Genomic DNA, 24686 nt, shown 5'->3' with positions numbered 1-24686 from the left:
AGTGCATAAAGTAAAATCTTCGTCTAGGACCAAGGCAATCAGGTGTAAACAGCCACAAACAAAGAAGTTTCTACATTTATACTATTTAATAATTTTTAATTTATATGAAACTAAAACTCAACCAAAATAGATCAATAAAACTAAAAATTTATAGCTATGTGATAATACACGAACAATAAAAGGTATGCAGTAAGTGAACAATTGTTTCCACTGTTGATATTTCATTTCCTCGCCATCGAAGTGTAAAGCAGAGTGTAAAACTCGAGCATTAAACCCATTTTCCCCTTGACGTGTCTTATCACCCTCGCCGTACCGGCTCGGGTAAAATGGCTCGTTTTATGGTCTTGTTCTTTATTCTCTACTATTATTGTCAGTGAGCAACGCGGCGGGCGGCGGCGCGGGCGGCGCGGCTACGGCGGCGTGTACGGGGCGTGGCGGGCGCGCCGGCCGGGTACGCGCACTACGACGAGGCGCAGCTGCTCACGCGCACGATGCCTCACCCCATGGTAACGACATGCGACACGCTACACCTGCAGGCTGCACATATACTTTCTTTAAGGCCACAGCTCATTTGACCCACCCGGCACCCGACCAGCACTGCCTCGACTTTCGGCGGCCACTCGTTGTCGACAGGCTGGTGGTCCACGAGTGCACGCTGCGTTGACAACGAGTGGACGTCGAGTGGTCCACCAATTTCCGAGTAGTCTATTATGAAATGAGAGTGGGGAGCGCCGCGCCGACCGCGCGCGGTTCACGCGAGGCAAGCGTACGAGCAGCGAGCTATCACCGCGTGGTCTACTCCCGTCCGCGCGTGGACACGAGCGAGCGAGGCGATCCGGTGACGCTACGGACTTGATGTAATGAGCGCATACCCATACAAATACATATAAAGAATATTAACCGCTTGCGGCGAAGCGGTGCTGATCGTGTGCCGGGTGAATGTAATGAGCTTAAAAGGCTGGCAACGAACCAATACTCTCTTTGAGTAAATTGATACTCAAAAGTCGAAAAAAAAACACTATCTTTATTCAATTTAGGGCGGCTATAACAAACAAACACTTATGAATGTGAAATAAAACTACCTTTCTAAGTATCTTATTTGTAATTATTTATTTTGAAAAAATGACTTTCTGCCAAGTCTCTTGCGGCGCATTCTTCTTGGCAACGATGGTCCGAAAGCGCTGTTAGTTTAAAAAAATTACATGAATAATGCCTATTTACAGAACAAACGGTTTGAATTTCAATACCACCGGTTTGGAAAAACCTGTGTTGAGAATAATTCAACAAGAAACTCAACGAGGTATACTTATTTTGACAAATGACCCGCTTACTCTGCATAATGGTTTCCATAGGGAGAAGCCGGATCTGAATCGCAATACGTCGGCACCCTAACGAGGCACCCTGGCGAGTCTATACTAGCGGACGTGGTTTGCACGGAGCGGGTGGACACCTGTTGAGAAAAAATATAAGCAGCTCCAATGAGGGCTATCGTTTTTTGTCTCACTAGATGGCGCACTGTTGCGTGAGGTTTTTAAGTATGGCTTTCAAAGTCTGTATTACGGGCGTGAAAACAAAGTTTAGATTAAAATCATATTTAATACACCTTAAAACCGTACCATATAAATATCGAGCATGCCACAGTGTTCCATAGTCCCCGTTTTGTCCGGAAAAAAGGGAGGACAAAGGTTTCCGAAAGACAAAACTGTCTCAAAACACAGACATTCATTGCCCCGGAATGCATATTTGCCATAATTAATTTCAGATATTGCAAAATATTCACAAAATAATTCTAATTATAAATAAACCCGCGTAGCTCACCCAAATACTATGAGATTTGACATTTCGGAGACCTCACGCTACACTAGCGCCTCTAGCGGCGAATTCATACGCAATAGCTCTCATTGTACGCGTCGCGTGTGACGGACTCTACACAGGCGTGCACCCGCGCCAGTCAGCGTAGGCCCTTAGTGCCAATCAATTATTGTATTCAGTGAAATGAGTGACATTTCCGTATCCATTAATATGTAGCTTTAAGCTTTCCCGTGTTTCCAATCGTTTTTAGTTGATGCTAAAGTGACAATCATCACTGTTTCAGACTGGGTACTACGAGGTGGGTTACGGCGTGAGCGGGGCGCGGGAGGGTACGTTCGGGCTGGGCCCCACCGAGAGGTTTACGCGCACGGACGCGGCCTCCCCGCAGCAAGTCAGCCAGGTGAGTCGCCACCTTTATTTACTTGCTATATTCGCTTCTTTGTCCTGTTATATAGCTTCTAAAAAAAAAAAATGAAATGGACGGATGACTTGTGGTCGTATTGTATAACGCCCGGGCGCTCGCGATAGCACTCACCATCTCTTTCTGCCCTCGTCTTAAACCTTGTGACAGAAAGAAGCGGTGCAAACGATTGTGTTTCCAAGTGTGTGACAATAGGGCCTCTGGTTAAAGCTGCGGGTTCAAGGTGGATGCAGGCCGCTTCCAACCGAAGCAACTGGAGGTATATACTGGCTGATATGATGATGATGATGATGCCAAAAAAGCCATGATAGCCTAGTGGGTTGGCATATTGCCTCTGGAGGATTGTGGGGTCAAAAAAAGTCCAAGGCCGTATGTTTAACGTTTTTGCCATTCGCGATCACAATCAAATAAAGAAAGAAAGAAAGAAAGAAGACATTTATTTTATTTACTAACACAGAAGATAAACACACGTATGCAGCAAGATTTACACAAATAAACCAAAAAAAAAATATAATAAATTACAGAAAAACACATGAAAATAGTAAATACATATACACACACGCAGTTTTCGCATACATAAACCGTTATTTGCTTGTGAACGCTAGTGTCAGAAATGTTACGCAATAGACAATCCGGTCTCGCGCCTCTTGAGCTTCAGAATTCTGTGTCAAATCACATTTGAAATTTATCGGCATTACGGTGAAGGACACCATCTTGAGGAAACCTGGATATGCATGCGAAGCAATACAATGGTCTGTGAAGGTCCCAGTCTGCACAGCCCTCATGGGAACAACAGCCCAATGTGATGTAGTAATAAGCTACAAGTCAACGCACGTAAAAAGAGCTCTGGGTGGCTAGTGGAGGGGATACGTTTGCCCATCTGTCAACTAATAAGCCAATGGCGTGACGGCCGCGCGCGCTCCTACGCCCCCTCCCGCGTCCCCCGCTGCTCCGCCGCCAATTTGGTCCGCATTTCGCTCACTGCGCAGGTATATCGCCAGGAGCTTTTTGTAGTACTGTGTACCCATGCTTGAGTAGCATTGTTGGTGTGTTTCAACTTGGATACGTTTTGTTTGCCAGGTACCGACCGCCCTACCACCCGGCTACGCATACTTCTACCAGCCACCGCCTACAACATACCAATACGGAGTTTATCCCACGGTAAGTTTACTACCATTTAAATTTATATCCTACGGCCCAGTGTCCTATAACTATATGAAGCTTACGTTTAGGGGCATACATGTCCAAATGTCAGAAAGTCCAGGTGTCACATTGTCCATGGTCAAAAAGTCCGAAGGTTATAATGCCTTAATGTCGGATAGTCCATATGTCCGAGAGTCCAGGTGTCACATTGTCCATTGTCAAAAAGTTCGAAGGTTATAATGCCTTAATGTCGGATAGTCATATGTCTGAGAGTCCAGGTCACATTTGTCAAAAAGTTCAAAAGTTATAATGCCCTAATGTCGGATAGTCCATATGTCCGAGAGTCCAGGGGTCTCACTCATTCTAATTTGGTTTTGTTTACACCTATTGCAATCGAATTGTTTTCGACTCGATCGCCTTTACTGTCAAGTCAATAAGAGCTGCCACCACGTAGACAATACAATAACAATATGGAAAGAGACAATGTAGAATGAGGCCCCAGTCCATCTGCATGACTGGATCAGCTGGTCAATTCTTGTCGACTCGACATGACATGTACGAAGCATCATAGATGCATCTGGATCTTACTGAGAATGGGTCTCAGTGTGATATAGATCAGACTGGAAATAATGCAGATGAGCAATCTAGCTTCTAATCTATTTTGTTATATTTAGTTGTGTTAGTTATATTTTTATACAATGAGACATTATGGGATTCAGGCCTTCAGAACTAGGATGTTTAATCCTTCGGACTTTTTGACGCTAGGACTTTCAGACACTAGGATGTTTCATCCTTCGGACTTTTTGACCATGGACTTTTTGACGCTAGGACTTTCAGACACTAGTACGTTTAATCCTTCGGACTTTTTGACCATGGACTTTTTGACGCTAGGACTTTTAGACACTAGGACGTTTCATCCTTCGGACTTTTTGACCATGGACAATGTGACACATGGACTTTCTGACATTTGGACATGTATGCCCCTAAACGGAAGCTTATTGTACTGTGACATCGAACTCTGTCATCATAAGTGACATGAAGCTTCATGTTAATAAAACAAAATTTTGACTTGAGCCGCAGCTGCGCAGTAGGAACATACATGGTTTGATCTGATGCTTCTCAAACAGACGATAGTAAATTTCACACCCGCGCTCGCGCATTTGAGTCCTTTAGAATATGCGTGTGAAATACTGAAATTGTGAAAGAAAGAATGGAAATTCATTTTTTAAGAGTCCTTTGTAGTGTGCTAGAAATGTAATGGATAGTTGTTTGGCCGGATACCGGATATCCGGCGGGACCGTTGATATTCGGTCAAGTATTATTTTAATTAATCGAGCCAATCATTCCAGCAATTGCAACTGTTCAAAGACGGCATAAATGACTCAGAATTAAAAAAAACCCGATGTTAATACATAAATAAATATACCAGTTTTTAATCATTACTACTTTTTTTTATCCGGGAATCCGGCAGGATAGTACGCAACTATCCGGGATTCTTTCGAATAGTAAAATTGTGGCCGGATATCCGTTGCATCTCTGGTGTGTGCGTGCGAAATATTAATGAGAAGTGTTTTATTAAAATACGCAGCAGGCTTCGTGAAAAAACTGAAATTAAGAAAGGCAGAAAAGACGTTTATTTAACGTCAGAAAAAAATATAACAATGGAAAAGAAAAGATATACATGACGCTAAATAGGTCCCCTCTTAGCATAATGCCACTAATAATATAATGAAATTAATTATCCCCAAAAAATCCCCGGTCTAAGTGTAACAGATGAATTGTGTCCGTTGCATGTTTGTGGTCCGTATTAATGTTTGTGTCGTGTGGTCCCCATCCGCAGTACGGCGGCGGGTCGAACGTGGGCGGCGTGGGGGGCGTAGGCGGCGTGGGCGGCGTGGGCTCGGTTTCGGGCGGCGTGGGCGGCGCCGGCAAGCCCACCACCTACTCGCAGCAGCAGCCCGCGTATGACCAGGACTCGTACAAGACAGGTACCAAGACATTTCACTAACCGTCATTGCAATGAGGTCTTTCGAGATGGCGCCACTGTTGCGTGAGGTTTTTAAGTGTGGCTTTCGAAGTCCGTTATTACGGGCGTGAAAACAAAGTTTAGATTAAAATCATATTTAATACACCTTAAAACCGTACCATAAACATATCGCGCAACCAGTGTTGCGTAATCGCGTTTTGTTTGGAAAAAAAAGAGAGGACAGAAGTTTCCGAAAGACAAAACTGACTCAAAACACAGACATTCATTGCTCCGTCACGCATAATTGCCATAATTAATTTCAGGTAATGCAAAATATTCACAAAATTATTCTAATCATAACTAAATCCGCGTAACTCGCCTAAAAACTATGAGATTTGACATTTCGGAGACCTCACGCTACACTAGCACCTCTAGCGACGAATTCATACGCGATAGCCCTCATTAGTTTCTGTGACAGGCTTGTAGGCGCTACTATCGTGAGCTCCTTTGACATTTGTCTCACGTTTGTTATATTTGACAGGGTTATTTGATAGGTGTAATATCGCTAGATGGCGTAAGTATCATGAAGTCAAGTAGCCCTCATTGGTTAAATAACTGAAACAGCCAATCACAATAAGACTGTAACGTCAAACGGGCCTCTCAATATTACCGCCATCTAGCGATATTTCACTATTCACGGATTTCGTTGCCATAATTTCCATAATTTCACTTGCCATAACAACGTTTGTCATCCATACTAATATTATAAATACGAAAGTGTGTTTGTGTGTTTGAAACGGCGACGGATCGACATGATTTTCGGCATAGAGATAGTTTGTGGGGCCCGAGAGTGCCATAGGCTACTTTTTATCACGGAAAAATGCACAGTTCCCGAGGGAACAGCGCGCGATAACCGAATACCACGCGGGCGGAGCCGCGGGCAAAAGCTAGTAAAATATATAAAACCAGGCTGTTTTCAGTATTTTTTTAAACGTCATATAATGCAATAAGTTAGGTTAAGTTAGTTTAATATCAACTCTGAAGAAAATACTGTTTCATAAATAAATTACTTTATGACAAATGAAGACGTATGGAAAGTGAAACATTATGGCGTATGAAATGCGAGCAAACGATAGAGAAGCGATAGGTACATCCCACACCGGCAACGATTGCAACACTCAACCTTTTTCACAAGACTAGGGAAAATGTTGCACCTATGAACAATTTACACTTGTGGACACCATTGTAATTATAAAAATATAAAAACCGGAGGCGCTCGCATTCACCATCTCCTTCTATCCCGTGTGACAGAAAGGAGTAGTGATAACGATTGCAATACTCGTACCAATAAGACCTAAAAACGATATCAACGGTGTCCACAGGTGTAACTAACCTGGTGCAACACATTCCTTAACTTGCAAATCTTTCCTACACTAAATTCATTCAAATCCGTCCAGCCGTTTTAGCGTAAACGAGAAATACACACACATACTGACGAACTTTAGTATGATTCTTAAATAATTTATAACGCCGCTTAAACCAACAGCTGATAAGGTTGATAACTAATTTCCGCAGGTGGCGGATACAACGCGAACGCGAACAAGGCAGCGGCCGCCCCGCCCGAGCTCGCGTCCGCGATGTACGCCAAGACGCACCAGGCGCTTAACAAAGTTAATGTGAGTATCGATAAACCACCAACGAGATGGACGTATGAGGTTATACGAGTATGTCCCGTCCAGGTAAACAGTTACTACTCTAATAACTCTAATACTCTTAACTCATAATCTATATAAATAAAAATGAATCGTAAAATGTGTTGCTAAGCGCAAAACTCGAGAACGGCTGGACCAATTCAGCTATTTTTTTTTTTCATATCATCGTTAAGTCTAGGGAAGTTTTTATGAAGAGAAAAACTGGAAAAATTGCTGGGAAAAAAGAAAATGCGAGTATGGAAGTGCGGGTAATTAATGCATCACCTGTGGGTTTTAGTAAAATGCAGAGTGATGCGAATGTTTGCTACTCAATTTTATTTAGGCGTTTTGTTTTATTAATCCCCCTTATTTTGCATTTGCATGCTTGCTTGCTTGGCTGGAAGATGTTTGAACCTATAGTGTCTGAAATAGGGACGTTTTCTTCCATTTTTTTTCGTACACTACTTTTTCGTTTAAAGTGGAACGAAGATTGCCGAGTAAATGAGTTTTATGACATGAGTACCTTAATACTACCTACTAAATAATAAACAAAAACAAATTTAAATGAACTAAAATAATTTACTTGCTCACCCGCGACCTACGAGTGTAGTGTGGTGGTGGTGATGGATGGGTTTGTGTGATTTGTGTGTGTTCTTACAGTGTGGAGGTGGATGAACTGCATGAACACGCATATTTTGCATAAGCTTAGCTATCGTAAGGTCGCGGGTGAGCAAGGAAATTATTTTAGTTCATTGATATGGACCTCCGCAAAGTAACGCCTGATTCAATAAATTATTTAAAAACAAATTTGTTTACGTTCCTCAATTTACATTGACTGGTTGATTTATTTTGTGTTTGATTTAATCTATTTATACCGAAGCAATTTGGGTCGAAGAACTCGAAATGCTACAAACCAAGCTAATTATCAGAGTAATCGAACAGCCCAGCAACGTCAAGAGCGAAATGAAATTGAAAGGATTCGGATAGCACAAACCAGTGCAGAGCGTAATGAGCTGAATGCAGCTAATAATGTTGTAAGTTTCAATCGAGCTGCTTTCAATTACAATGTTACAATTGACTACAGTGCCTGCCTACCAATGCGTTGCTATTGATCTATGAACTCAGTTTGCCCATATTGTAAGGCATTGAAGTACAAAAATGAAGCCGCTGGATTGTGTTGCGCAAATGGCAAAGTGAAATTAATACCATTGGTGAAATTAATATATATATTATATATATTTAAAGTACCCAAAAAAATCTGTTCTGATATATTAGGTAGTGAAAATTTATAATTTCATCATATGCGGCATCATCACCAGAATTTAATTATAACAGATAAGTTTTCTACATCATTATATTTAGATAGCCTAGATTTCTGTAGACTTGCTTGCTTCCATGCTCGCTTGCATGCTTGCTTGCTTGCTTGCATACTCGCTTGCTTGCTTTCTTGCATGCTTGCTTGCATGCCAGCTTGCATGCTTGCTTGCTTGCTTGCATACTCGCTGGCTTGCTTTCTTGCATGCTGGCTTGCATGCTTGCTAGCATGCAAGCTTGGTTACACGCTTCCATGTTCGCTAGCGTGCATGCTTGCTTGCATTCTTGCATGCCTGCTTGCATGCTTGGTTACATGCTTCCATGTTCGCTAGCGTGCATGCTTTCTTGCATGCTTGCTTGCATGCATGCTTGGTAACATGCCTCCATGTTCGCTAGCGTGCATGCTTGCTTGCATGCTTGCTTGCATTCTTGCATGCCTGCTTGCATGATTGGTTACATGCTTCCATGTTCGCTAGCGTGCATGCTTGCTTGCATGCTTGCTTGCATGCATGCTTGGTTACATGCTTCCATGTTCGCTAGCGTGCATGCTTGCTTGCATGCATGCTTGGTTACATGCTTCCATGTTCGCTAGCGTGCATTCTTTCTTGCATGCTTGCTTGCATGCTTGCATGCCTGCTTCCAAGCTTGCTTGCATGCATGCTTGGTAACATGCCTCCATGTTCGCTAGCGTGCATGCTTGCTTGCATGCTTGCTTGCATGCTTGCATGCTTGGTAACATGCCTCCATGTTCGCTAGCGTGCATGCTTGCTTGCATGCTTGCTTGCATTCTTGCATGCCTGCTTGCATGATTGGTTACATGCTTCCATGTTCGCTAGCGTGCATGCTTGCTTGCATGCATGCTTGGTTACATGCTTCCGTATTCGCTAGCGTGCATGCTTTCTTGCATGCTTGCTTGCATGCTTGCATGCCTGCTTCCAAGCTTGCATGCCTGCTTCCAAGCTTGCTTGCATGCTTGCTTGCATGCATGCTGGGTAACATGCCTCCATGTTCGCTAGCGTGCATGATTGGTTACATGCTTCCATGTTCGCTAGCGTGCATGCTTGCTTGCATGCATGCTTGGTTACATGCTTCCATGTTCGCTAGCGTGTATGCTTTCTTGCATGCTTGCTTGCATGCATGCTTGGTTACATGCTTCCATGTTCGCTAGCGTGCATGCTTGCTTGCATGCATGCTTGGTTACATGCTTCCATGTTCGCTAGCGTGTATGCTTTCTTGCATGCTTGCTTGCATGCTTGCATGCCCGCTTCCAAGCTTGCATGCCTGCTTCCAAGCTTGCTTGCTTGCATGCTTGGTAACATTCCTCCATGTTCGCTAGCGTGCATGCTTGCTTGCATTCTTGCATGCCTGCTTGCATGATTGGTTACATGCTTCCATGTTCGCTAGCGTGCATGCTTGCTTGCATGCTTGCTTGCATGCATGCTTGGTTACATGCTTCCATGTTCGCTAGCGTGCATGCTTTCTTGCATGCTTGCTTGCATGCTTGCATGCCTGCTTCCAAGCTTGCATGCCTGCTTCCAAGCTTGCTTGCATGCATGCTTGGTAACATGCCTCCATGTTCGCTAGCGTGCATGCTTGCTTGCATGCTTGCTTGCATGCTTGCATGCATGCATGCTTGCTTGCATGTTTGCTTGCATGCTTGCTTGCATGCTTGCTTGCTGCTTGCTTGCATGCTTGCTTGCATGCTTGCATGCATGCTTGCTTGCATGTTTGCTTGCATGCTTGCTTGCATGCTTGCTTGCATGCTTGCTTGCATGCTTGCTTGCATGCTTGCTTGAATACATGCTTCCTTGCGTGCTCGCTTGCATGCATTGTTACTTGCATACATACTTGCTTGCATACTTGGTTGCATGCTTGCTTGCATGCTCGCTTGCGTGCATGGTTACTTGCATACTGGCTTGCATGCATGCTTGCTCCCTCGCTTGCGTGCTCGCATTGATTCCTCACTATAAAAAAAAGTACATGGCTAATAAGGTAACACAATATAAATTGATTTTAAGGCAGAACGAAGTTTGCGGGGCCAGCTAGTAATAAATAAATATCATGGGACACTTGACACCAATTGACCTAGTCCCAAACTAAGCAAAGCTTGTACTATGGATACTAGGCAACGGATAAACATACTTATATAGATAAATACATTCTTATATACATATTAAACATCCAAGACCCGAGAACAAACATTCGTGTTATTCACACAAATATCTGCCCCGGCCGGGATTCGAACCCAGGACCTCAAGCTTCGTAGTCAGGTTCTCTAACCACTTAGCCATCCGGTCGTCGAGATAATGAGACAAGCTTTATAAATTCCTTGACGGGAATATGGATTGGTTGAATATGGTTTGGCTCCCGCTCCCGCTCCCCTCCGACTCGCTCACATTCGTTGTGTGTTTTCAGAGCTACGATAAGGCGACGTTCCACAGCGGCACGCCGCCGCCCTTCGGCGCCGGCAGCCACCTGTACATCCCCGCGCCGCAGCAGCACCACCACCCGCACCACGCGCACCAGCCGCACCAGGTACACAGACACACACACACACACACACAGGCCGCGTGCAGTCGCTCGTCGCTCGATTGCAGCGATAAATCTGGTCACGTGACCCCATTTTGAAGGTGATTTTGAATTTCCCGCGACTCGAAAAAGTAGCGTCAAGTCGCCGCGTCGAGCAGCAGCGACAAGATGGCATCTTGCAGGATTGATCTTGGCCTTGGAAGCTGATATCTTTATCTCATTGAGTAGCAGTCGTGGCGGTGGTACAAATAAATGAAATTGGAGTGAATGAAAATAAAAAAGTGGTTTTGCCGATATTGAAGAGGTTTGTTTTCCAGCGATAAAGCTCAACATTTTCAGCTTTATCGCTAATTGTCACGTAACCAGATTTGACACTGGACACGAGCGCGAGCGTCGAACGATTTCATGTGGCTCTAAAGTCAAAGCCAAAGTATTTTATTTGTTAAACATAGGTATAACTGTATACAGTGGTGAAAGAAAATATTATCGTCTCACCATGTTTTGCCAATTGGCGTACAAAAATAACGCCCTAAAGCTTGAAATACACATGCCTGTTGCTTGCACATTTTTGGACGAGTAGCTGGCACGTGTAACGTCAACAAATATGACACAAGTGAGCAAGCTACTTCCATGAAAACGTGCAAGCTACAGGCATGTGTATTCCCGGCCTAAACGACAATTGCTCGTTTAATGATGTACCTGGGCTTGGGGATATTATAAACGTGTCTATGGATTTGTAGTCCGAAATACATATTCTTCATTTCATTTAAATTTCAATTGGCGGGGTCTGAATAAGATGAAAATATAGTCGAAAAAGGTTAAAAGACGAGGCACGGGACACAAAGTCTATAATTTTAATGAAATACAGTTATGATCGGTTTTGCCTCACTCTATTACTCTTTACCAAATAGAATTACTCTTAATTTAGTATTATTATTTAAGATTTTGATGATTATTTCGTTTTGTAAACCATTCGCACCAGATACGGTGATAATGGGGTAAAATTAAAAATCCAATAGAGTACTTACACAATTGGAAGTTTTTTTTTTAGCAATGTTTGTCAAAGTTCATCTCTATACCTGATTTTTTAGAAACCGAAATAAAGTAAACTATTTTGACCGGGCTTTTTGTTGAAAAATACTTTTATAAATTAAATATCACTAAGGCCTCAAATGTGATAATAGTGATTTATTTTTTTAATTGTTTTCATTAAAAAATTAAGGTTCAGTACAATTGTTTACCTTGTTGCGATTAAGAGTGTACCGTGCGTTTTGCTTGGCCCGGATGACGGCTGAACTCCTAATTGTTAAAATGAGTGAATGAGGTTTTCTGGGCTATGAAACATTATATACTGAGAGGCAAAAAATCTGGCCCTCAAATGAAAGAAAGAAAGAAAGAAAGAAAGAAAATACATTTATTTAACGCCATAAAAACAAACATAGGAACAAACAGAACAAATAAAGACATACATGACGCTAAACAGGTCCCCACTCAGCATAACGCAGCAAATGTATGCAGTTATAGGTAATTTTGTATGTAGAGTGGGCCAAATTTTGTGCCGCTCAGTATATATTTACTAGCCTGTTGCCCGCGACTCCGTCCTTGTAGAATTCGTTTATCGCTTTCCCGCGGGAACTACAATTTTCCAGGATCAAACTATCCTATGTCCTTCCCCGGGACTCAAACTATCTGTATACCGAATTTCATCGATATCTGTATATAGAAAATCAGTTCAGCTGTTTAGACAACAAACAAACAGACTTGCAAACTTTCGCATTTATTATAATATTAGTGGTATTACAAAAGAAAACTAAAACTAACTTAATTTAGGCCTTAAAAACTTATATTCGTAAATAAAATATCCAGATCGCTGCTATTGGGCTGACTACGTTTCCTCGTGGTATGGTAATGCCAATACATTGAGCGAGGAAAGAGCCAGCCCTACGATCAATGATTTTAACACAAAATAATTTTTATTTTATGAGTTATGAGTTCGACCGTCATTCGGGCGGCGTAATACGCACGGTAATCCCTTTATAAATAAACTGAGTTACGCATGGTAGTCAAAATTTATTATGATTTGCGTTTTTTATACAGTGAGTCGTTCAGAATAGAGATTGCGTATTGGTGCAAGTGGTTTCAAATAGGCAGCATGAAATTTTTCCATCGTCTCCATCGACCGAGAAATGTTTTTTTTTTAAATGCATGTGTTTAGTTTAAATTTTGAATTATTTAGAGTTTGCTTTCGTTTGTAGATGGATGTACGGGTGAACAGTAGTCATAATAGGCGGGTAAGTAATACACATATGTTTATGTATCGCACACGCTATGTACTCCTTATATACCGCCTCCGCAGTTGTACTACCCGCCTTGTTGGATGCTTTTGTATATATGTATTGTATTTTATAATATTTATCCATAATTGAGCTTGTATTTTATTAAGAAAGTAGCTCTGTTTTTATGCTTGTCGGTTGGTTCATGATAAAACTGCTAAAGTGTTTTTTTTTTAAGTAAGGTCATATTATTGGCTCGGGCATTTCGAAGTCGCAATGAATACAGATAATAAAAAAAAATTCAGTCACAAGCAATAGTTACTTTGCGCTACTCGTAAATTTAAAATCATTATAAAAGTATCTAACAGTCATCATTTTATAATTAAATTTTAAATTTTGTTAAAGATGACTTCAAACCTTGCAAGTCCAATATCATCTACACCGTGTCCAATAAGTTCGAATACACATCTTTTTGCACTGACCCTAAAGACATACGGACTACAAGCCATCATATTCTTAGTTTAATGAATACAATATATTAACATTAACACAATGCAATCATTTCAATCGTCTAGGTATTTGTGGTTTGCTTTTAATCCACGATGAAACAGTATCGCGAAACGATTATCAAAAAAAAATCGCAGTGGCGACAGCCCAGGCGCTGTCTTCAAGGCTTTAAATCCCTTGGAATTAAACGCAAACCTAGTTTACACCACAATCAAAAGGTAAAGAGACCTTCTCCGTGGAGGACAGGAAAATCTCCGGTCGGCCACATTCAGCTAGAACCGATAGAGTACTAAAGATTGTGAGAGAGCGAGTTCGGCGGAAAAAAACACCGCTCTATTCGAAAATAAGCTGCTGACCTGAAAGTTTCAAGGAGATCGGTTTTGAGGGTAGATCTTGGATGCCATGCTTACACAAAACGCATAGTTCAGGGCATTTCCTAAGCGACCAAGAAAAAGAGAGACATTTCCATCCATCCCAGCCTATATACGTCCCACTGCTGGGCAAAAGCCTCCTCTCAGAACATGAGGGCTTGGACCATAGTTCCCACGCGAGAGACATTTATCGAACTTAATTCTTTCTTGGCACGCAGGGGATCAGTTTGTTTTTTGACGAGAAACTGTTTGTATTAGAACAGCCTCATAATGCCCAAAATGATCAATTGTGAACACCGAGGATAGAAGACATTCCAGACAACTAGAAGAATGTTCCTAGGTTCCAGAGCTCGCCATCGATGATGGTGTGGGGTCCAGTTTGTAGGCGGGGGTATCTACCTTTAGTATTTATCGATAAAGGCGATAAAGCCGAAGGTTTTGGAGAAAATGACTGCCCCAAATTTAAAAAGTATGTTTGGGAATGAATATTATGTTTTCCAATAAGACGGAGCTCCTTCACACACAGCAAAACCCTGTTCAAGCTTGGTGTCAGGCTAATTTGACCGATTTTTTGCCGAAACATGAATGGCCACCCAGTTTTCCAGACTTAAACGTATTAGATTATTTCGTATGATCGTACATGCTTTCAAAACTACATAAATAACCTGGATTATTTCAAAAAGGTTATCAAGTACATTTGAAACGAAATGCCAATGGAAGCTGTGCGTGCCGCGTGTGATTCATTCGAGAAACGTTTGAAGCTGGTAAAAAAGTTAAACGTGGAGTTATCCTGAAACATTTGTATGTACGTGTGGCATTAATAAAATACAGTTATTGTAGTAACTATTCATACATTTGCTTTATCAAGAATCTAAACTGTATGCAAACTTATTGGACACGGTGTACATACTTATAATTATCGAACTGACTATAAATTTGATATGGATGTATGTATTTGGTATGTAGTTTCGATGACAGTGCAAGTAGTCAACAAGAACGCTTGTATTCAAAACTTTTGATATACACCTTTGAGTTTATTAATCTTTGTACTCGATAGTATCAAATTCATGTAATATAGAAACAATGTAATGAATGAACTGCGTTACATGACATGACAAAATTTCATAAAGTATTCAATTCATTCAAAATTAAACCGTGTGATTCGAGCTCACGCTAACTTAGGTCTTATTTTTATTTTTTGAAAGTATTTATTATATGCATGTATTCTCTTTCCCTTATTTATGCTTTATATGTTTAAAATGCGTTGAAATAGTTAAAGCTTCTGAATGTGCCTCAACAGATGGCGTACGTTCCTAGTAGAGATAACTAGTAGTTGGATCAATTATTATATTTTTAATGATAATGGGGTTGTTCGTGGGAGCTTTTTCCCTCAATTTATGCGGTTTTGTACAAGACTTGCACTTGGGCGTTTTCAAAAAAAGTGCAAGTATCTTTTCTTTCAAAACGAATTTAATTTTTTCATACTAAATTTTATGAGTCAGTTTTGTCACGCCCATACAGTGTATGAAAAAACGTCACAAAACTGTCTTTTTTTTTTTTTTAAACTATTGTATTCGATTGTGCTCTTGATTCTGAGTAGAAAAACCTATATTTTTTCCAAAATTTAAAATGATACACTTTTTTTTTAAACACCCAAGTGCAAGTCTTTTACAAAACAGCATAAATTGAGGGAAAAAGCTCCCATTTGACAGTTGTTAGCCGTGTATACATGTTTTGCTGTTATTTTTAAATTTATATATACAGGTGTCTTTTAGTTTAGGGTTAGTTTGACTGAATAATTTTGTAAATGTTTAAGTGTAATAGCTTGAACGTCGATCAATGTATGGAAACGTTCGAGGACCACAATTAAAAAATCTTGAAAAACATTCACAGGTGTCAAACTAACCCAAACAATCATATTTTTTTAATTTTGATATTTACACGTGCCTCTGGGCGAATATTCGAGCGTTTTGATTGCTCGATTAAATGTCATTGGCATTCCACGTTTCCCACAACGGACAAGTCGCCAGAAAAGATCATGCATAGGAAATATAATGCAAAGCTCTGCGCAGGGGGCGACACCAGCACAAACCGTGAACTAACAAAACCATGACGTTCTCATTATAGTTTACCGCCATGATCATGATATATTGATTAGTAACACAATAACGTGATATTTATATCTATAGCAACGATAGAGCTATATTTCCAAAAAAAATATTGAAATTATAATGATATTATGGCATCCTAAGGACATAAGACATTTAAGACATTCAAAGAATTGTTTACGGTTTGTACTAGTGCTGCATTCTGATTTCTGACGATAGAACATTGCAGTAGTATTCCCTATTGTCTTTTAATAACACCTGCCAAAACACTAATGAATGACCAGGGTGTCCACTTTTGGGAAAGTCAGAAAATTGATTTCCCCGAAACTTAGCTCCAGTCGTTCCAGTTCTGGGCGACGTATTAAAGAGAGTGGCACCATAAAAACAGTCAACGAAAAATTTAGCACGTTCGGTGTGCAGTGAATCCCCATCATCGGGTCTAGCTTAGTATCTCGGGCAGTAAAAAAAAACATATTAACCTGCTTCGAAATGTACATGATTGATTTTTAAGATTTGTAGTGAACACCCTGATGACGAATAAAATGTCGCATAAACGTTGAATATTAGCCCTTGTGCGTTGGTCGTTTGTGTCGGCGTCGTGTGACGTGGTTGGTCGTGTTACAGGAGAGCGGGGCGGCGCGCGCGGCGGCCAAGCCCGCGCCCAGCAAGCCGACCTACTCGCAGTCCTACTGGGCGCCCAACTAGCACACAGGTACTGCACAGCTTGCACTGTTGGGAACACCCCATACATACTATAATGGTGCTCCCACGTTGGCTGTTATCAGAGGCGTCTTTACCTATAGTGCAGGGTGTGCGTTGCACACGGGCGCAGCGGTGTTAGGGGCGCCGGCCGCGGCACTTTGTACCTATTCCATTTTGACCGCGCGCTTCCTAGATGGCGCTAAAGTAATAATTGCACACGGGCGCTACATGGACTAAAGACGCCGCTGGCTGTTATCAAGCTGTTATACAGGGTGGAAAGTTGAGATTGGGCAGCAATACTGGGTTAAGACACTAAGGGGCTGTTTCACCATCCATTGATTAGTGTTAACTGGCGGTTAGGTGTGATGCCGTCTCTATTTGTTTTGTTCGAATAGACGGAGACGGCATCACATTTAACCGTCGGTTAACGCTAATCAATGGATGGTGAAAGAGCCCCTAACTTTAGTTAAAATGTTCAGTTTTTAGTTGTCTACATACTGTTTAATTTTCTTTTAGCATAAAGGATTCATATTCGTAAAAAAACAACGTGCGAAAGTTTCACTTTGCAAATTAGTACCCTACGAACTGTATGGAAAAAGTTTTCTTTGATTTGTGGGTGTTCTGTACTCTAACCTTAGTTGGTCTCAAAGTGTGTTTTAATCCTTGATAGAAATGGGACCAATTGGCATTTAAAAAAAAAAGTCAAATCTGTTGATTTTCTTAGTAGTTAGTTCTTAGCTTCGTAGTTAGGGTCTGGATGGCCAAGTCGTCAAATATAACATTTTTATACCAATGTGCTCCCACGTTTAAAACATCTAACAAGTTGTAACAAATGTTATACTGTTAGAATTTGTTATAGTGTTTTATAAACCCCCTTGCAAAAAAAAACCGGGCACCTATGGTTTTTGTATTTTATGTGCATTAAAGCTTACTTTCTAAGCTTCAATGCCCTAAAAATGGGATAAACCATTGCAAGGGGGTTTATATAACGTTATAAAACATTTATAACAGGCTAACATCCAATGTGGGAGCACCATAAGACGTTCACTGTCCCCATACAAAATGATTGACAAAGTCACAAGTCCAAGTGTGCTTCCACTTCAAGAATAGTGAAATTGTGAACCAATAGTGGAAGCATGGGGCTCCTGAAAAAAAAGAAGCTTTATGTGACCCCGTGTATGTAAACTCTTTATTGTACAGAAATATAGAATCAACACAATTGACAAATATTAAGGTGTACAGGTGGTCAAAGATTATCGGCACATGCACTCTATTATTAAGGTATTAGAGTTCAGATTTCGATATTTTTGATCACCAAAAAAGTTGTGTATATACGATTGGTTTTTTGGAGTCTTTTTGTATGTTTTATTTCAACTCCAAATTTGTTACTTTTACGGGTATCCCGTGAAACCATATCGAAAATACAAACTGAGACATGGATGCACAGAAAAACCAGAAAAGAGACCAGCGCTGTTGTGTATATACATATTTTTTGTAACTCTGGCCGTATCGATATCGCTGTAATTGACTGTACAAAGGCATGTTATTTGAAAATATGAAAAGTACAAGCCGCCTATCTTTTGGTGTTCACTAAAAAAATATCGAAAATTGGTCAAAAAGTTTAGAGGTAGAGTTAACTATGTTTGTAGGAAAACCGTGTGGGCACGCAGTCGTCTTAAATAATAATAATTCATTTATTTAGGGCAACATGGCCTATACAATACCTTACTGATTAACATACGCGTAATAAGGTACCCGACCATAAAGATTGCACATTGGTCTTTGGAAAGACACTCGGCTAATTTCGGCTTCGTAGAGCATTGTCACACACTACTTATGTGACGTTTGTCAGTCGTTGTACAGGTGCAAGTCTCTAGTACGGACGCATTTAAGATGAAAATATATAAAAAAGAGTTGTTGAAACTCGGCAAAACTTTAAATTGTACGATGGCATTTTTAGGAAAAAGAGGGAACTATCCTTTTTCTAGTAGTTGCAACAGCTCTCTTTTCAGATATCCGAAGTTTACATAAATCATTAATTTGACGTAAACTAATTAAGTCCATAAAGGCGCAGTATTTATTTGTTACTAGCCGCTACCCGCGACTCCGTCCGCGTAAAATATTTGGTTATCGCAATCCCGCGGGACCTATGCAATTTTCTGGGATAAAAACTATTCTGTCCTTCCCCGGGACTCAACCTATTTGTATACCAAATATCACCTAACTCGGTTCAGCGGTTTAGACGTGATGAAGTAACAAACAAACAAACAGACTTACAAACTTATTACAGACTTACTTATTTATAATATTAGTGTGCTAAAACGTCACTTAATGAATACGATGATTGATGGACGGTCGCCAGTGTTCGGAAATCGTCGTGAACAGCCAATTGTCTTTTTCCGAAGACCGATGTGTAATCTTTATCGCCGGTTAGTGTACCTGTGTGTGTGTGTGTGTTAACTTGTCTGTCTGTCCGCAGGCCCCCCACAGTCGTTAGACACCTGTATATAGACGGCGCCGCGGCGCCCCCTCGCTCCAGTCAATTGCCGGCCGCGCCCCGCGCCCCGCGCGTGCGCGCCTAACGACCACACCCGTCAAACCCTATTTTTAATGTGTAACTGAAACTTGTAAAATAATACGAAAGGAATTTGAATGAAAAAAAAAACTATGTTAATATTTCGTTCGTTTTTAAATTGTGTACGCGACGGCACTCGGTGTTGTTTGACGCCGCTGTGCTGCAATAGTATTGCCGAGTGCCGCGCCCGCTCCGCTAGGTTACAATTGTTTAAAATTAACTGTAGTGCTATGTATATCTTATCTTTATAATATGTATATGTATGTAAGCGTTTGGTACGCTATGCGCGCCGAATCTTTTTATATTTAGTTGACAGAGTTTTTGTAATTACATATTATAGTTGAACTAATGTCGATCTATAAAGTAATAATTGTACCGAGTAGTCGAGGTCTTTTTTATGTGAAAGAATGCAATTGTGATGATCTCGCGGGCATTTGAAAGTATGAGGGAATTACACATATTGGAACTTGATGTTTTGTTTTATTACACGTTTTCACACATTTGTAAAGTCCATTGGTTGTGGGCAAGATATGTAGCAGCCATAGAAGCGAGTGTTGGAATACTCATAATGCCTAGACAAATTTGATGTATTGACTGTAGTAATATGCTGATACTTAAATGCTAAAAACAGTCTTTGGATTTAAAATATCCTTATACTTGATGACCGTAGTTGGACTACGTACACACGATGCGGTTACCGTGCGCTTTGACGCTCTTTCTCAAGTAATACTTTGAAGAGGGATGGCACGCTTAAACCGCGCGGCTAACCGCATGGTGCGCAGCGTAGTTTTTTAATTGAGCGCGCGCTCCTGTCTTCGTTAAAATATTACGATTTTGGCAGCATTGATAACTTGGTAAAGAAAGAAATGACGTCAAGTTCATTCGCAAAAACAAACTGTACCTAATAACAAAGAAGTAAACAATAGTAACTAATGAATTGTAAACAATTTTAACCCTTTGGCCGCCACGGTCGGCCACAGACGGCAAAAAAAATCTGAAAATCGTTTTATAGGCGCCACAAAATGCCATGTACCTATGGCACGATTTTCAGCTGTCGCGGTTTGCCGACCGTGGCGTTCAAAGGGTAAAGAAGACTACAGTATATAGATTGAACTAAAAAATCGAGTTAACAAGGGTTATACACAAAATAAAGTCATTGTTTGCTTATGGGTCTTGATTGCTTTTTTCTCCTCTATATGAGATTTGATGACTTATCACGTTACATACAAGTCAAAAGAAATAAAAAAACTCGCAAATAGTGAAGGGGTCGATGATTAAAAAACTTTTGTAATTTACAACCGTCTCACTTTTATTACAAAATAACAGGAATGTAAACCCTTACAAAATACAAACGTTGCTATAAAAATATCGTTGCTCTTAATTTCATAACATTTAATTGCACCATAACCATCAATATCTAAAAATCACCAAAAAAATATTAATTACAATCAATTACATTTCAAATGTTGGTATCACAGGTCGATATGGATTTCAAATAGGGATGTTGACACCACCAATCAACTGACGTACTTTTTATGACCTGTCAAAACACAATTCTCCCATAGAGTTTGAATGGAAATAGCAACATATGACGTCACTTGTTCGCACACTCAATCAACTAATTATTTATTGGTTTTAAAGCAACAAAAAATCTGATTTTGCAGTTAATCGAAAATTAATCTGGTTTTCAGGGCTAAAATAAAGCGTTTTTTTGGAGTCGTCTTCGAATTATTTTTTAATGGTGTCAACACTCCTATTGTCAATGTCGTTGAAATGGACCTTACCAGAGGCCGTATTGCCTAACCTTTCTGGCGCTCGCGAACGCAATCAAATGACAGATTTCGCATACAAAAACTGTCATTTGATTGCGATCACGAGAATCAGATTAGGCAATACGGCCTCAAATCTCCAATGAGTGTTTGTGTGGCTTATTGGTGCTAGTATCGGGTGACACTCTTTCCCGGCCCGGACAACACCGACATGGAAATACCGGCCGGTTTTTGTGTACACGCCCATAGAAACTGACAGAAGCTTCTATGGGCGTGTACACGAAAAACAGGGTCGGTATTATCCGGGCCGGGAAAGAGTGTCACCCCTAGTACCGTGATATACGTTTGACAACTTTGACATTTGCGGTACGTTTGTGATCGGTTTAGATAACTAAATGAGCCAATCCATAGGCCAATCGCAGCAAAACTAACGTCGAATGGACCTCTCGATATTAACGCCTTAACGCCATCTAGCGATACTTCGTCTGTCAAGGAAACCTCAGATGTGCGCAGCCGCGTCGCTGTCGACGATCCAGTACAATGAACCTTCAGGCTTCACCCTAGCAGATGGCAGGTCTTCCTTGTCTTTGAGGATACGCTGAAACAGAAAATAATCCTATCTTACTAAGGCAGAAATGCGAGTTTAGTATGAGTGCGTGCTTGTTACTCTCGTGTTAAAGGGCGTTTTGAAACAAACGTGTACCTTTTCTTTCATATTTTTTTCATGCTAATTTTATGAGTCAGTTTTGTGACGCCCATACGCCCAACGCAGTTGGAAAGCGTCACTAAAGTGTCGTTTTTGAAATTGGGTCATTTTTTTTAAACTATCACAATCAATTGTGCTCATGATTCTGAGTAACAAAAAGCTTATTTTTTCTCAACTTTCTCATCTCCCACTGTCGGGCACAGGCCTCCTCTCAAAATGGGAGGGCTTGGGCCGTAGTTCCCAGGCGGGCCCAGTGCGGATTGGAAACTTCACACACACCATTGAATTGCTTTCCAGGTTTCCTTAAAATGTTTTCTTTCACCATAAGCTCATGGTAAATTTCAAATGAAATTTTGCACATGACTTTCGAAAAACTCGGACGTGCGAGCTGGGGATATAAACCCACAATCCTCTGCTTGAGAGGCCATAGGTCAAACCACTAGGCCATCACAGCTTTTTTTTTCCCAAAACGGGTAACTTGTATAGAAAAATAACAGATAAAGAAACAATCTGTCAGGGGCGGCCGCTGTCATGCTATCTCGCTCACACATTCACTCTGTCTATTCTATACTCGAACAGCGTAGTATGTACAACCAAAAAATAATCAGTTAGTATAAAATAAAATAAAAATAAAAATAATCATAGGTTAAAAATAATAAAAATAAATAAAGAGGTTATCAAGTATATGTCGCTTTAAATATGATATACTAGCTTTTAACCGCGGCTTCGCACGCGTAAACTATTGTAGTTGCAATTGAAATTTTCGAGATTTTACAAAATTTCTCTGGAAATTTCCAAAATTAATATCGTGGTTTTCATTGAGGTTGTGTTGTGAACAACTGTACAAAATTCAAGACTCTAAACCCAGTTTTTTTTTTGCTGAAAGTGCTGAAATTTCAAGATTTTACCCTATCCCGTGGGAATATCAGGATAAAAAGTAGCCTATGTGTTATTCCAGAGGTTCAGCTACCTACATATCAAATTTCATTACTCTAAACCCAGCAGTTATTATTTCGAGATTTTACCCCTATCCCGTGGGAATATCAAAGTCTAAATATCTTTATTCAATTTAGGCCATAACAAGCACTTATGAATGTCAAAAAAAAATCTACCACCGGTTCGGAAAAACCTCCGTTGAGAAGAATCCGGCAAGAAACTCAACAAAGGTATATATTTTTTTTTCGGGATAAAAAGTATCCTATGTTTTAATCCAGGTTATAAACTAACTTTTTGCCACATACTCACTCACTCACAAACTTTCGCATTTATAATATTAGTAGGAAGTATGATAAAATCTAAAATGAAATCTTTATCCTTCGGATACCGGTTTTTCACTTCACCTGTTCACTACACAATAAAACACACATCACCCTTTTTCATTGTCACAGTCGGATAATTAACCGTTAATAACTGCATTTTATCTAACCATAAATTTGGTTAATCAACCTTAGCTAACAGGTTTTTTACAACTATGCGGTAGCAGAGATGTGCGAGGATGTTTTCCTCACAACACAACCTCTGGTAGAAATGCAGCCTTAATCCTTGCCGTTTTAGCAATTTCTTTGCCCACACACATACCTTAACCATATCTGCCTTTCCAGCACCACTGATAGCAAAAATGCAGTTTCTAGCAGCATTTATGACGGGGTAAGTGAGCGTGATTCTTTCTGGAGGTGGCTTGGGGGAGTCTGTGATGGCTGCCACCTTCAATATAGTTTCACTCAGTAGGGGGTGCCCTGGGAAGAGGGAGCATGTGTGGCCATCGGGTCCCATGCCAAGTAGAAGCAGATCAAACTTGAACTCTTCACTGTTAAATGCTAGTTTTAGTTTTTCGGTGTAATCCTTAGCTGCTGCTTCAGCTGAAATTTAAATCAGGATTTAGTAACTTGTCGCTTAATAAAAAATCACATCAGGTTTTGTTACTATCAGGGCCCAATTGCATGACAAATTACAAGCTAATAGTATTAGCGATTTTGTATTGTAATACACTAATACTATTTGCTTGTAATTTGTTGCCCAGTTGGTCAAAAATGTAGGTAAAGTAGGTTTAAAGCCAACAAACCTGAAACTCCCTGTTTCAAGACAATAAATTGTTTCTCCGTTAATTCTGTTTTCGGTATAAGTTGTTTCTTATACACCCCAAATGTGGAGTCTTCACTATCTTCAGGCACAACTCGTTCATCACAAAAAGCTAGCGTCCATTTTGACCAGTCTGTATTGATCTTTGGCAGACTTTCACAAAGGAATTTCAGCACGGATCCACCTGTTAACCATAACATAATATGTAATCATTCAATTATTTTTTTGGGATAATATTTATAGTCAAAAAGCTGTAGGAATGTAATATTTCAGTTTTTTGAAGTATCACAGTAGTAGCAAGAATTAGTGACTTAGCAAAAAACTTAAGACTGCCGACTGATTATTTTATTATGAGTAGAACACGTCACTGGTTAGATAACACATGAAAAGATTGATGGACTTGAACAGCAATTTAACGTCTCAACTAAAGACCGGCAAAGTTCTGCAACTTGTTTCATCAGAAGCAACATTAAATTCTTATTTGAAATATAAGCTTGCTGCAGTTAATGATAAATGTTATTTTACTAACAATATTTAGTTAGAGAAAAACAGGCAGGAGGAAGTTGTATAAACAGTTTCAACAAACTTACCGGACAAACCGATGTAGAATTTTCCCCGATTGTAAATAGCATCGTTGGATATTTTCTCAACATACGTAGACAGTTTACTAATCACTTCGCTTTCATCTGCTACTTTTATGATCGTCATTCTTAGAATTCT

At 40.4% G+C, this 24686-nt stretch overlaps 2 protein-coding genes across 2 annotated transcripts in view; one reads left to right on the top strand and one right to left on the bottom strand.

Moving 5' to 3' along the window:
* The window catches only part of LOC141440224 (uncharacterized), a 45894-nt gene extending 26011 nt beyond the window's left edge, over positions 1-19883 (top strand). The window contains 10 exon segments of the mRNA XM_074104683.1: positions 375-454; positions 456-506; positions 2096-2212; positions 3314-3394; positions 5217-5364; positions 6918-7018; positions 10763-10882; positions 13132-13167; positions 16760-16847; positions 19317-19883. Coding sequence (XP_073960784.1) covers positions 375-454; positions 456-506; positions 2096-2212; positions 3314-3394; positions 5217-5364; positions 6918-7018; positions 10763-10882; positions 13132-13167; positions 16760-16840 — 815 coding nt within the window. The 3' untranslated portion in view covers positions 16841-16847; positions 19317-19883.
* Positions 19884-21454: 1571 nt separating this feature from the next.
* LOC141440462 (6-phosphogluconolactonase-like) lies at positions 21455-24684 on the bottom strand (the record flags this gene model as incomplete). Its single annotated transcript, XM_074104975.1, is given in 4 exon segments — positions 21455-21779; positions 23466-23746; positions 23950-24150; positions 24557-24684. Coding segments are annotated over 4 exon segments (699 nt in total). The 3' UTR covers positions 21455-21680.
* Positions 24685-24686: the final 2 nt, after the last annotated feature.

This window comes from Choristoneura fumiferana, chromosome 22, assembly GCF_025370935.1.
Source record: "Choristoneura fumiferana chromosome 22, NRCan_CFum_1, whole genome shotgun sequence".
NCBI classification, from domain to species: domain Eukaryota; kingdom Metazoa; phylum Arthropoda; class Insecta; order Lepidoptera; family Tortricidae; genus Choristoneura; species Choristoneura fumiferana.
This window is presented reverse-complemented; position numbering and strand designations above follow the sequence as displayed.